Source organism: Neodiprion lecontei, chromosome 7 (genome assembly GCF_021901455.1).
Source record: "Neodiprion lecontei isolate iyNeoLeco1 chromosome 7, iyNeoLeco1.1, whole genome shotgun sequence".
NCBI lineage: Eukaryota > Metazoa > Arthropoda > Insecta > Hymenoptera > Diprionidae > Neodiprion > Neodiprion lecontei.
Window position 1 is genome coordinate 23212582 of NC_060266.1, and position 15744 is coordinate 23228325.

General features: G+C 33.7%; 1 protein-coding gene across 5 annotated transcripts in view; it reads left to right on the forward strand.

Annotated features, from left to right (window-relative positions):
- The window catches only part of LOC107218335, a 142586-nt gene that overhangs the window by 13034 nt on the left and 113808 nt on the right, over positions 1-15744 (forward strand). For all 5 annotated transcript variants that reach the window (XM_046744594.1, XM_046744593.1, XM_046744592.1 and 2 more), the window contains exon 3: positions 1044-1469. In XM_046744594.1, coding sequence (XP_046600550.1) covers positions 1161-1469 — 309 coding nt within the window. In that variant the 5' untranslated portion in view covers positions 1044-1160. The remainder of the gene's footprint in view (positions 1-1043; positions 1470-15744) is intronic.

A 15744-nucleotide genomic window follows, 5' to 3' on the forward strand; every position in this document is an offset into this window, starting at 1 on the left:
CCGTATAAACAATCGTTCACTTTTATCGATGATGTTAAACGTCTATCGTACCGTTACAGGTTAAATCGAAATAAAACTTACCGAAGGCTTTAAAAACGAAATTTATTGATGTCGCGTTAAAATTTACTCGTATTTCATTGATTGAATCGTTTTTTACGAGCGGTGAAAAATTAAAAGTGATAAACAAGGAACCTCTTTCATTCTCTTGAAAAAAGTTAGATTTTGAAGACAAAAATCGACTTAAAAAATATCGAACGATCATCTTTAAGATTCTGTTGTATTTTTCCGTTTTTCTTCCCATAATGCCAAAATCGCGCCTCGTACGAAACTGTAAATTTCGTTGACTTCGTTCGGAAAATAAATTCTTCGCAACAAAATTACAGCCCCGAAATAATGAATTTTTCAATAACCACAAAATGTTTTCTTTCCACTTTTCTTTCTATTCTTTTGTTAAATAAACCTTAGATTCGATCACTGTAATACATCTATATATATATATATTTACGTAACCTCGGAAATGATTTCTTTTTTTGCTTCCGATCGTCGTTTAACAGCGATGAAAAAATTGAAAACGAAAACTCGGCATTGAGAAATACAAGAAAATAAAGAAGAAAAAGTACGATTAAAGAAAGACGAGAAAAAGGAGGAAAAAATCTAAACACGATTAGGAAATAGATGAAAATTTACGATTTTATCCTTGTAACAAATATGCGCATATACTTTTAGATTTGAAATAAAGTTTGTTTCTTTTTCCTTCACTTCTCTTTTCAATGACACTGCTCGAGTTTTAGCGCAGATTTTGAAATTGAATTTTACGCGACCTCTTTTGTTACGCCTTTTTCCCCGTTCTTTCGACACATTTTTGTTTAGACTGTGTATACCCGCCACATGCATCATGTGTTTATAGTGTAAAGTCACTGTGTATGCCCGTGCATATATATACACACACATATATATGTATATATATATATATATATGTATGTACGCATGCATGCATGAGTGACTAGAAAACTAATCTCGTCTCGAAACGCTTATCTTTACAGAACGAGCGCGGAGCTAAAGTGGAGGATGAACTCGGATAGTCGGAGTGCTGTTGCTGTTGCTGTTGCTGTTGCTGATCGTGAAACTTGTGAATGACGTGCCGTGGATGAGGAATAATAATGGAGGCTGAGGCGGCGCAGGAAAGCGCCTCAGAACCGGCCAAACTCTGCCGCTGTGTTGATGCCGGTGAAAGAAGTGTGATCGATGATTGTCGTTGTCGTGATTATGACGAAAATTGTGGTGCTGTTAATCGGTTGGAAATTGTGGAAAATTGTGAAAGAAACGGAGAGAAACAATTGGAGGATATCGACCGAGGGAGACGAGAAGAGATTTTATTCGGTCAGGCAAAGGATCGGAAGGTGGATTACTCGGGGTGCAAGGACACGGATCCTTATCGGGAACTCGAGTTGTACCTCGAAAAAGTGAACGTGAGTCTTATTTTTCAATATGTTGTTGCAAGATTTTTCGTCGAAGACTACGGTTTTACAACGAATCGCTTCTTTTTTTTCCACTTCTTTATCCTCAACGACACCGAAGATGTTGACTTTCCAAAATACCGGCATATGTATAGAATTGAATTATGTATAGCTTGATGAAATTCGGAATCAACCATTTTTAGAAGAAGAAAAAAAGAAACTGCGATATGGAATCTCATAATTTTTCTCACATCATCAGTGTACAGGAAATTTTCCATGCGAACCCTAACCGTTTTTTTTTTTATTGTTTACAAAAAAATTTCTGCAATTACCCAACTCTCGAAACAGCGTCCTAAATTTTTTCAGATTCTTTATACAACTGGTTAATTATTTGTAAATTTTAAGAGTGATTTTGGAAATTAACTTTGTTAAGATTCTTAAAAAAATTCTCAATAACTGTGTTTTCTTTTCCAAACATTTCAAGACCGGGCACACGAGGAGCTGATTTTTCTTCCAACTTTTATACCACCTTCAATCTTCCTGGCGAACCAAAATATTGTTTGAACCGTCTCTAAATTTCTATTACAGTTATAAAAGTCCTTTTCAAAAATCACTTGAAATATTTATGAATAATTGAGCGGTTGAATAAAAAATCTGACAAGATTCGGGGCACCGTTTAAGAGTTGAAAAAATTTCGGAAATTTTTTTTTTAAACAAAATTAGAAATGGTGAGTCGATTAGACGTTAGATTTCTTCTTCACCTTGAATTCATTAAAATTCGAATAATGTTCTCGTTGCAAAACGTTTCGTCTTTTCTTATCCTCGTTATATTTCGCGTCATGTATTACAAGAATTTAATAATAATAATCGTAGGGTTGCAATTTTTCTTTTCTTTTTTCTTTATTTATTTCCATTTTCTATTTTTTTTTGATTTTTTTTTTTTTTATTTCACCCGTTCCGCTTCTGTAATTATAATTTTGACGAGGAAATTGATCGCGCGATATTTCTTAAAAATCCACCGACGACGGTCGAGAATAGAATTTGCCGAGAGTTAGAAAACGTTCCTATTCGTGCAAATTGTCTCTCTGTAGACTTACGGCATATATTATTTATCTACATTTTGCTGCTACCGCCACTGCAGCATATTATGCGACAACTTTTCTCCGTTAAATACCCAGACGATGTTTACCTGCACAGGTGCATATAAGATTGGTAAACATACGTGTATACGTACAACCACACACACACACACACACTCGCGCATATATGAGGGATTCTCCGTCGATTCGGCCACTTTTTTTTTCCGACCATCTCAGATCTGCCCCATAATTGGTTACATCAAAGTACGGGTAAAAGGTACACTGTGTGAATTTTTTCAGATTTTTTCATTCATTATTTGAGAAATTGGCGTTTTTTTTTTTTTTTTTTTTTCATCTTCAAACGAATGTATCTCGGAAACTTGCAAGTAAGCGAAAACAAATGACTGTGCATAAAAGTTGTAGGTTTTTGTTAGCTTTCGAGAGGAAGTTTTGAAAAAAATTTTGACGTTCCGGTGACGCTGATTTTTTTTTTACCAAAAAAGGAAGAAATTGACTTTTTTTTATTCAAAAAGGACCAATTTTTTTTTTTTTTTGTTTTGCTGAAAAAATTACAGATTCTACCAACATGTGCGACAATGTCGCCGAAAAATCGCCAGAGCGGCACGGATCGAGGTTCTAGAGTAAAAAAAAAAAAATAAAGCCACACAAATTAATTTTTTTTATAACGGAACCGCGACCGAATTTTTTTTTTTTTTTCACCCCGTTTTCTTTCATCAATTTTTTTTCCCTTTCCTTCTTGGTTTAAAATTTTCGAAATCACCGCCGCCGCAGCGTCGTCTTGGATATTTTTCAATATTGTACAAAACGTACACGCAGCGTATATATATATATATATATATATATATATATATATATATATATATATATATATATATATATATATATATGTATGTATGTATATATATAATACCAACAGAGCTTAGCTTAGCGGGAGTTTTTCTCTACTGCAGGGGTTTTTACACTATAAATAAAAACGTCGCTGCTCGCAGCTCTAGAACTCACAGCATCGGTAGCGGCAGCAACAGCAACAGCGACTCTTCTGCGTAAAATATAAAACTGGATGTCGTTTATAACACATCACAGCGTGTGCGATGCGAAGGAGGAGAAGAACAGGAATAAGTTTTTTTTTTTTTTTTTAGGCAGTAAAAATTTTAAGTGGCAGGTTTCAAGTTTACATTTATTAATAGAAGATTCTCATTACGTACGCTTTCTTTTTTCTTTTTCTCTCCTCTTCGCTTCTCTTAATTCTTCGTTTCGTATGTTGTGCACTTTTCACTTGTGAGCAAAAACAAAAACAAAAAAAAAAAAAAACATGAAAAACAATAAAAACAACACGAGATTTCTAACCCCGACCGAGTTTGTAACATTACCTAGAATAATTGTTGTATTAAACACGAGGAGGAAAAACAAAATTACTGGACAATTAGATTCATTAGACGCAAACGTTTTAATTATATGTATTATGTATATTACAATGCGTCTTATATACCTAATGATTATAACTTCGACTGGAGGAAAAAAATAAAACAAAAAATGGTGAAACGAGGTTGAGAAAAGAAATGTCGGAAAAAATTAAACCTTAGAGTTTTAGTAAACGAGAAGCTTATTAACACTAATTGTTACACAGCTTATGGTCGTCGTCGAGTTTGTTTGCCTCGCGCATTTTTCGATGCTTAATTATTATTTACACAAAGTTCACTCCTTTCTCTCTCTCTCTCGCTCTTCAGATTCACGGTATATTCATCGACGTACTTGAGAATCGACCGATAGAAGGGAAAAAAAAAGCGAGTAAAGGAAGACAAATAAAAAAAAAAAAAAACGCCTCGTCGTGTTATTTCAAAGGATCTTTAACAAGATCTCGAATTATTATTTTCTTTTTGTCTTGTCGATTGCTTTTCATTTCTTTTTATTTAATTACTTGCCGATATTCTCTTCTCATTTCCGAATGTTTCGTAATTCCGCGACGATTAATAATTACGCGTACTATAATTAAAGCTGGTATCGGATACTGATTTAATTGTTAAACAATTGTTTAAATCCGCGAACCCGGTCTCTACGAACATCTTTTTCTCCTGTTTCGTCATTCTCTTCTCCCCTTCTTCCTTTTCTTTTTCGTCGTCTTTTTCCACAGCGCTAACTACGCATCAATTTATAACGTAAATCGCTGGACTCGATCATTCTCTCTAACCTTTAAATAATGATCATCTTACGCGCATAGATCAGAGTATTATAAAAGGTATTCTTCAGTCCCGATCCATCCATCCGTCAGGCGTCGAGCGATCCATTCTTTACAATTTTTCCTTTCTTCTTTTTTTACCACCTCCAACATTTTTACCCCCTCATCATCATCTCCAATTATTTTTAATATCGATATGTTCGTCGGTTATAATATTATATTCACGCTGCGCGATAAAGAGAAATATTTTTTCTTCTCTCTTCCTCTCTCCTTCTCTCTCCTTCTCTCTCTCTCTCGTTTCATTCTACGAAGAGACGAAAATAACTTTCTTGAATCGTTTTAACGCCATCTCTGGACAAAAACCAGACGATCATCAGACTCCTCGTATAATCGTCATCATTATCGTCATCGTCATATTTATGCTGTAATACGCGACAGTGATCTTTTTTTTTTTTTTTTTCCTATTATTGTCTTTCGATCTCTGACACACGAAGAGGGTACAATTTTATACTGAAAATTTCATTCTTCTATACCTTTGTTATGATTATTATTATCATTATTATTATTATAATGAAAAATGAAGTGAAAAAAGTATTGTAAAAATTTGAACTATCTATTTGTATTGAGAAAATTGTACTCAGGTTAACGAATGAGATTAATTCATTACGGGCTTGTCGATTTTACAGAATATTACAAACTCGTAACAGAATATTTATTGCAATGTCTACTCGACTTGAATGAATGTTGAGTGTTTGAAACAAATTTCTTTAAGCTGGGCAGTAAATTTTTTAACTCCATTTTTACTGTCATCAAAACGTTTCGTTGCGTCGAAATTCAGCAAATAATAATGAATTAACTATAACTTCGGCGAATGAAAGAAAATTTTCTCAATTTAATTAAACCAGTGATCATTTTTGTTGTTTTTTTTTTTTTTTTTTTTTTTTTGTAATTCCCGATAGTTGTGAGAAAAAAATTTCACGGATCCGAGTAAATGTAGATTTATTTAAAATTGAACGTTATTTTTCTTTCAAATCTGGTGAATTTCGTTTTTGATTAGCATCGTTTATAATTTAAAATTTAGATATGTATACATGTATTAAACAGGGACCGTATTATTTTCTTATAGATATACACGTGATACAGTTCGCGTCATTTATATACCTGAGATAATATTTTTTTCCAACCGTCCGTTCACGCAGCGATGATGTTATTCCGTTTATGCGATACCCGGATCGTCGTTGACGCAGAAATTTATCATAGCGTAAAATTAATCATAGATTTGTACGAGAATCGGTGAGTATTCACATTTTTTTTTCTTTTTTTTTTTTTTTTTTTTTTTTTTACCCTCAAATCAATCCACGCCGCACGCTTGATTGCTAACGACGAGTTTTTATCGTGACAATGAATAATCATTGATACGCGATGTGAGCGAGTGAAAGGGATGAATGTTGAAAAAATTACGCCCTTTCTTCTTTTTCTTTTTTTGAGATTTCCATTTTTCTCGTTTACTTTTGGTTTTACTTTGCGTTGGTATACTTTAAAAAAAAAAAAAAAAAAACTCTGTCCATGGTTTTTTGGGGTCGTTGATTACGAATCGGAAGTCAGATTTTGAAAATTCGGCATGTCGAAACGAATCAGCGACTCGAAAAACTCCCGCATCGAGTTTTTCAACCGTATTTGATAAAATTCGAAATTGTCGTCCATCATATCGGATCCAACGTCTCGAATTTTCAATATCCGATTTAATATCCGTAATAAGCGACCCAAAAAAACCACAGAATTCAATCTTGATGTAAAACTTGTCTCGGCGCAATATCGTGCGATTCAAAGTTATAAGCAGAAGAGCGGAGCGGACAGATTTTTCAGAGAGATGAAACTGATGAGACAGGCACACGCCTCTTTTATGCCTCGCCTGCAGAAAGACGTAATTTGACTTCCAAATATCTTGGCTGACTGAGAATGGAAAGATGAAGAAGGAAAGATTCTTTTTTTTTTTAATTTTTAAAAATTTTCTTCTATTCTCTTTTGTCTTATTCTCTTCGCTCGTTCTTTCCTTTTGTTTATACGTACGTGCATTGAGGTGGACGAGTATACACGTTAAAATCCACTTGAATATTTTAGAAGGTTCGAAAAATAATTTCTCTCCATCCGATAATTTTTCTTTCAAAATCCTCTTCTCGATTCTCATTTGTCATCGGATCGTCGCGTGACTTGTAATTCTAAAACAATAGTAATAACAATGTTCCCAAATAATGCTATCGCAATTGTTGTCACGTTCAATACGTGGATTCCTACAAAATACAAAATTCAAGTTTTCCCGTATTTCCAATGTCGGTTTTTATTTCATAAAAGAATATGGATCAACGGTGGAATTTTTTTTTTTTTCTTAGGCAGCCTGAAGATGGTGTGTTTTTTTGAGATAGATTAAAACAAAGTATCTTCATTCGCACAAGGATAGATTCATTACTTTAATGTATTTTTTTCAAATTCTTTCCCCCTCTACTCTCCATGTTTTTTAATGCTACTCTTGTTCTTCTTCTTCTCTTCTCTATTTTTGGTTATTAATTTACACGTTGTTTCGATTGACTCGACATTTCGTTCAAATATTCGGCAAAATGCCTGTTGCACAAACAATACATACAATATTGTAAAAACGACGATGAGAAGGCTATTTTAGCGTACATATGTACGTATATGGGACATTCCATGACATCTCGATCAAGATTCAAAGTCGATGTCTCAGATTAGCTTTGTCATTTTTTACCATGAAAGTAAGTTTATCTTTTGAAGTTACGAAAGTTTCGTTACATTTTATAAGATTCCTTCTGAATTTCTCCAGATTTTAGAAACCAGAGGTTTTTGATTTCAAGTTTTTAAATCACACTCGAGATGCGCCGGGTCGAGAAGTTGTGAAAAAAATTAAGGCTGCGTTTTTATTATCATGCGACCTAGCTGAGAGAATGAAAAAAATCATTGCCGGTTACAGAGTTGCGATTCTACGTGTCGTCCGTACGTATAATTTTACACATGTGTAGATACGTGTAGACACGTATGTACGCAAGGCACACCCAACCGGATGTGCGCCAGTCCTACACTTTGCCTCCTTCTCACCCACGCGCTGCCTCCACCTCCTCCACATTTTCGTTGAATATACCATACCTTCCTACCTGCCTATGCAATGTCCACTAACGTCTATCGTATGTATGTTTGCGTGTACGACTTGATCGACGATTGCTTGAAAAGAAGGCAATTTAAATATAATATAGAACGATGTATTGAATTATTTGAAAATTAACCGCGCGTGCGTCAAAAATTAAATCTCATTCGTCGGCGAAATATTTCCGCAGCGATATTTTTTTCTGCGATGCGGGCGGGCCAACGTATTTTTTATTTATTTATTTTTTTTTTTTTAACTATTCTTTGTTCAATACTTTTTACGTATGATTTTTCTTTCATTCATCTGCTGGGTTAGCTTTAATTTATTTATCTCTCTCTCTCTCTCTCTCTCTCTCCATTCATCGTCATACGATTATTCAGCACTGTAATAATAATCAGCCTAGTCAGATGTATCGGATATCAGACGACCGATGTGTACCTTAAGAAAAATAAAGTAACAAAAACAAACTTTACGCATTCGTGATATAAAATAGAATGAACGTTGTTTCTATGTTGCGGTAAAATTTACTGCTGGGCTTCTCTTTTTTTTTTCTTTTTTTTCCTAATCTTCTCTTTATTGCTCCTAGTTCATATTTTTTCACCGTTAATATGATAAACAATATTTCTCACCGATTGATTGATTGAGAAAATAACGATAGAAGTAAATTATAAGGTTATTTCAATGATTTCCGTTTTAGGAGTGTCTGAAATGCAGTAAATTGTTACACGGCAAAATTGATTAATTTTTCAAAAATTCGCTCGTTACAAAATTGATAAATATTGCCCTTCCCCCCCTCTTTACTCCCAAGATTTCGTTACGTTAATGTTACTAACTTCAGTCTCGTTATATTCGTTTACGACACGATAGAAAATTATATCGATAAACTAGGGTTAGAAGTCAGTTTTATATTTCTAGTTATTTTTTTTTTTTTTTCATCAACTTCGCCGTCGTTGATTTTATTTTCAATATTGCACCATCATTGATCGTTAGATCCTGACGTAGATCCTTGATGTAAGATCGTTGACGAAATATCGATCGTTTCATCGTCAGCCGTATAACAGGAGTTGTGTTTTATATTATACAATGCTAACGAGGCGTGCGACAGTGACTAATTATACATACCGAGACAATGGCTAATTATCGCTAATTAACTCCTATTCTCTATTGAAGAGGTAATTGAAATTTCTCCCGGTCGTTTCACGAGCTGCATTTCATTATGCGCTTAACAGTGCATAATTATAAATAATACCTCTTGCGGTTTCCTTATGCCATTTTTATACTCGTTTCTTATTCAAAATTCAAATCTTGCCGCACTTTCATTTAAATAATGTTACAGAATTTGTTGACCTCGGAATTTAGGAATGAAATAAATAAATACAAATACAATTAGTCTTTCTTGTTAAATCTAGACCATATTGATGTTAGTAACGTTAATGTTAACGAAATATTGAAAGGTAAAATCATTGTTATGAAAATTTAGATCGTCTTGAAAAGTGTTTTAATTACGAAAATCTTATGACAGAAAAACTTTAGACAGTCCCAAGGTTACGAAATAATGATTTTTCCCAAAATTGAAACGAACTTTCAGTTTTAAATACACTATCGGTTTAAAATCAACGTGAAAAATATACTCGCGATAATATCCGAGGGAAGGTTCAGTTCCTGGCAATATTTTCACAGAGATCAGATTTTTCTCTCAACCCCGAAAATCTTGTAGTTTTTTCTTTCCTTTTTCCCCATTTTTTCTGTAAATTTCGTGTATATAGGTGAGTTTTTCTTGGCAAATAACAATTAACAGAGGTTTTTGGGTAACCGAGGTTTAATAACAAACTATTCAACGATAAAATCGCAAGTTTGACGAAAAAGATCAATCCGCGCGTGGTAAATAAATTGAAAATTGTAAGAATTAATAAGGCTTAAAATTACAATTATATTCCAATTGTCAAAAGAACGATTCGGTAATCAGATTTCATAACTTTTAATTAACTTAGTAATTATTTCTGGTGTATTTTTTTTTCTTTTCCTTAGAACTCTAAATTCTTAGTTTCACAACAATCCCCCCCCCCCCCCCCCCTTTTTCAAGTTTCTTTTTATATAATTATAGCGCGATAATTACCGTACATCTGACGTGTTTTAATCGAGTTAAAAATCAGCGATCTTGCCGTTAATTGATAAATTTGTAATCTTTCGTTGCCGAATTTTTTTTGTTTTTTTCTTGCAATGTTATATTGTTGATGATTTTACGTAAAAATTTTATCAATCCTGAATTCGCTCAAAGACACGTCGCTTAGCAAGAGGAACGAGTCCGGTTTAACCCACTCGCCGCCTTTCATTCTTTATTGTTAATATCTTTCAATTCGAAAGGTTTCAACAACCAACCAACCAATCTCACTACGTATCGTATAAGTATACGGAGGAGTATATATAAGCAGGCTTCGCAGCTTCGGCGGTTCGTTCGGTCACTCATTGTCAGTAAAGATGATGTTATATCATCGCTATGCCACGCATACCAACCCATTACATACGTCATATGTAATAACATGTATCATTCATTCCGCAACACGTGTGTAGGTATACATGATTCTTGTTACATTGACGAAACATTTAACGGTAAGAGAAAACTTAACACTTTTCCAGCTAGTCGTTTACGTAAATCAATCTACTTTTAAATGAGAAAAAAAAAAAAAATATATGAATATATATATTCAAAACGTCTTCGTTTGAGCAAATAAAAAGATTCCGGAACGATTTTTTGATGTTTCGGACATGTTTCGGAAATTTAGTTAAATTTTATTCTTTTTTTTTTTCTCTCTCTCCGAAATTTGCGTTCATCTAGCAATGCGAGAATAATAATTCTACAAAATGAATTGCTGCAATCGAATTCGTCAGAATATTTTATCCCTGTTTCGCATACTTGATTAATTATCCAATATACGGTATATTTCGAAAAAAAATCGTTTGCGAAACAAAAATCAAGATTACACATACTTGTGGAACAGGATATTGATTCGACGATGTTTAATTCCTTGCATATATCGTGGTAACATTATTAATCAATAAAAATAACATCACAGTAACAGTTTATCTATTTGACAAGAGGAAAAAAAAAAAAAAAAAAAAACAACAAACTATACACACACGTGAATTTATTTGCGAACCTGCTGGTACGTGGAACAATGTATACATAAATTATTCCACGGTATAATAATTTTTTTTTTTCATCATCCGCTTTAAACCATACGTCAGGTTAACTGCAAATTACACATATTTTTGTAATCTTCAAATATATTACGAATCAAGCTTTCCCCGGAGCTGTTGTACAGGTACAATAATGATGATGTTAATAATAATAATAACAACAACAACAAGCCGATAGTTATTTATTCAGCGGTTTGCCCACCTGTTGCTGTCCCACCTTTGCATATGTGTGCATATATGTATGCATGTTAGTCACGTACAACGTTCCACTTTCCTCTAGTCGACACAACTAAACGCGATGACGACGACGATGATGATGACGATAAAATAATGTATGTTTCGTAGTTTAATTTGATATTTGACACCCTGCTACGAATCCCATGAAATTCTGTACCTCAATATGCATGAACACATACGTATATATACGTATATATATTATATATTCATATTAATATTAATGATACGCGAGCTGCGGCTCATTTTGTCGTCTTTTTTACCATCAAGAGAGATTTTACGGTATAACCTATAATTGGTTTTGTACACAGATTTAATTTTAGAACCCTTCGTCCTCTTTTTCCTCAGGCTTTATTTTCACACAAGATATATATATACACACACACAAAATATGCATCCATATATAAACATATACATGTATGGATGCATATTGTAATAACCTAGATAGGAAAATTATTACACATACACCGTGTACGTGTAATAGATATTTGTGAATGTTAAAAAGCGACGAGTAGGTAATAATATTGATTCAGTAAAATATGGTAGGTGTCTTGAAACGAAATGAAGGATCTTAGGTGTAAATATGTATCGTCGTATCGCTTATAATTCGTTCCTTGGCGCGGTCTTTACGTCTGCATTTAAATACGAACGTAAATAATTAATCGATCGCACCTGCATGCGTGCATTTACTTATAAAACTCTACCCCGGCACACAAATTTTCAATTAACTGTTTCGACCGTAGCTTCTAAACCAGAAGCGTAAAAGTGAGATAAATCGGATATAACATGAATTTGTATTTCGTAGATTCAGTTCGATTTTTCACACTTCTTTTTCAAATCACTTGTTTCTTTTGTAGCTTCCGAACCGAAATCTTGTTAATTTTTTTTTTTTTAGTTAAACAAGGCTTTAACGTCAATTTATTCTCGCACAAGCGTTAAATAGCAACAGTGATCGAGGGTACCGCGTCTTTTAAATTGGGACACCCTGTATACACATGTAAACCATAATTTGAAGGCGGCGGCGTGGGTGCGGAATATAATTGCACGTATTAGTTATTACACCGAGTTAACAAATTGCAAGATTAATACGAAAGCCAGGTGCACCAGCTGCAGCAGGAAATGAGGAGGAGGAGGAGGAGGCGTGATACGGTCTCTCAGATCTGACCGAGAGAAGAACACCCCTCTGGCAACCTTTCACTATCGTGTGCAATAAATGCACGGCTTTATTGCACTTCGTCGTCTCGTTGATCGCCGATGGAGTCTGCACCGCACTCTAAGATCCGTTATTGCAAATTCGGATCAGAAAAATGTGTGGGTTCGATGTCGGTGACGTTAGCGTTAACGATGTATATTTAGGAGAGATAGTTTTTTTTTTTTTTTGTTGTTTGTTAATTTTCCAAATTCAGGATTGTCGGAAATTTATAAAAACCGCAACAAAGCATCGCGTGCCAATATTTTAAAAACCCAACTCTTTTAAAACCGTTATAAAATTGCAAAGTATTGAATTTTTTTTTTTTTTTTCCCTCAACAACGTTCCTTTACGTTAAAGTTACTAACTTGAACCTCGTGAAAATGTGTCAATTTTTCTTTTTCTTCTTCACACATTATACAGTTTTCATAATCACCTTATGGGTTTTTAATAATATTGTCAATGTTGTTTTCCTTTTTTTTCTCATTTCTTTCAATCTTCTATCTATCCACGTTTTAATTTCCTATACGCACTTACTTTATTACTATTATTATTATTATTATTTTCGTCATCATCATTATCATTATTATTATTATTATTATTATTATACGAACGATCGGATTCGTCGTTTTGCCTGTTTTTCGTTTCCTTCTTCTCCCTTTCCTGTATTCTGAATCGACCGATTAATCAATCGTGCAATTTTGGCACAGTTTGATGAACGCGGAAAAAAAGTAAAAAAAAGTCAGAGTAACGTAATCGGGTAATTAATATTTCAACATTTGCTCATTACGGCGTCTCACATTCGGCAAAGCGAATCTGTAACACATTTCCAAAGGATACCTCTGAACGATCGAATTTGTTTCGTTCTGGACAATATTGCAATCTATATTAATTTTCAAGTGCGTCGTGATAATGAAAAAAAAACATCGTTTTCGATATTATCAGGGTTTCTGTTTCTTTATCTGTTTCTGTTTTTCAGTTTCTGTTCTTCTGCTTCTATTTTTCTACTTCTGTTTATCCGTTGTTGTTGATTCACCTGCTCCTGGCGGGCTAATCGTACGCTGTACTTACGTATAATTTTGTTTGACGTGTCTGTGTGTGTGTAACTCGAGCCAGTGTCGCTTTATTATACCTGTATAATCTATAATATATCGACTGCCCGCCTTCCTTGCCTGCCTTGAAGCAGCGGCAACGCAACGCTGTAGAAAATCGTGCGGCAAATTGACCGATTAGAACTTGGTTGGCTAACTGTTATAACGGGCTACCAGCACAGCCGTGCAGCTCTATATATATATATGTATATATACTTGCTTGAATTATAAAACTAAAGCTCAGATGATATCGATGCTCCGTTTGAAATACCTTGAATATCGTTTAAGAAATGTGGCAGATTTGTTGTAAATGAATACAGTCTTTTAAAATAAAATCAGACATCGTAAATTGGTGAAATGGAACGAATATAGTAAATTTTTTTTTTTTTTAAACAATAACGTTTGAAGCGAGTTGAAACGCAGGAAGCGATGTAATTAATTGTTTTGAAAGAGATTTGTATGTAGATTAGCAATGAATTTTTTTATCGCTCCAGTTGTAATTAGAGAAGAGACAGATTAAGGAAGTTGCCTTTTATTCGTTTGTTGAACTTCGATCTGACAAGATTTCGAGCTAATTTTCATTTCCGTATTGTTCCCGAAACGGTAATTAATTTTCATCAAAAAAAAAAAAAAAAACAAAATTTGACTAACCTTCGACCTTCTTTCTTCTTTCTTTCAAAAGAAAGTCTTCTTCCTCTCAACTCAGGATACATGTACATATATTTTGTAATAATTAACAGGTCAAAAGTTTCGAAGAGTTTACAATTTTTACGTACAAACAGTTTCATTATAATGATAATTAATTGTGATCAATTGCAATGTTGCAATTACGATTTTGCTTTGAATTTTAACGAACGTTTCGACGCTGCCGCTGCTGCTCAAGTATCGCCGATCATAGAAAAAACGTGAAAAAAATTACCAACAAATGCATAATACCTCGAGATATTCTTCGGTTATGTGTAATTGCGATGACATATCGCTGTAAATAACGCGCGAATATGCATACTGTTTTACATGCATAGACAGATATTACATGTGTATGGTATATATTGTATACATACACATACGTACGTATGCTGCAAATGTTTCACGATGAATCCAAGGACAATTGCAGAAAGAAACAACACACTTGCATACACGTTGTATGATATCCTTCTTTATGTAACGAAATGACGAATTATTGCGCAACAGCGGACACGCCAATCTCTCTTTCTCTTTCTCTCTTTCTTATTCGTTCGTAAAATATGTAATACATCTGTTGCGTGATACATTTTATTCTTGTTTTCACATCACCGAACTTACTCACTTTCGAATAATACAGTCGATTGTGTTTAAAATTACCGGCCGAAGAGACGAGAAAGTATTTTTTGAAAATTGGATTTTTAACACAGAGCTTATGACCGTATCAAGTTTTTTTTTTTTTTTTTTTTTTTCAATGATCTTTTCAACGATACGTTGAAGTGTAGACGTTGCCGACCGTTTCGAAAAGATTTTTTACGATAATTTTACTAAATTTAACGCTAATTATACATTTCTGAAAAAGGATGTTCTAGTCACTCCGGAATCACAATGATCAAATTTGAGTAACCAGTCACTAGGTTAATAAATAACGATTTGCGTACGTTATTCAAACTTTTCTACGTCTAAAATTGAATCCTAATACTCGATTTAAATATTTTTCCACACGGTAAAATTATTCCGAGATCATGCCTTACAATTCTCCACGTCTGAATGTTTTTCCTTGTTGACTAAATTTCGTAAAATAATTCTCAAACAATTCCGTTGCGATGTATAAATTATTCCAAGCTTCCATCGACACAAGCACAGAAGAAACATGAAACTTTTATGGAAATCGTAAATTTCAATCAAGAATGTTGGATTTTCAAAGAATTCAAATGGCGTACATCACTTATCGACAATACATTTCAACAATTCGACTTTTTTGTGATTCAAATTTTGAGTTCATGTACATTTATTTTTTTTTTTTTTTAAATTCTTTTTCATCGTACTAGGAATAAAGTGATACTTTTTTTTTAATAAAATTTGACTCGTTGTATCTTTTTCAAGCTAATATTTTCGGAAATTGGTAGTAGAATCATCTTCGTAATGCTTTTGTTTCAACGTTTTATTTTCAAATTTTCT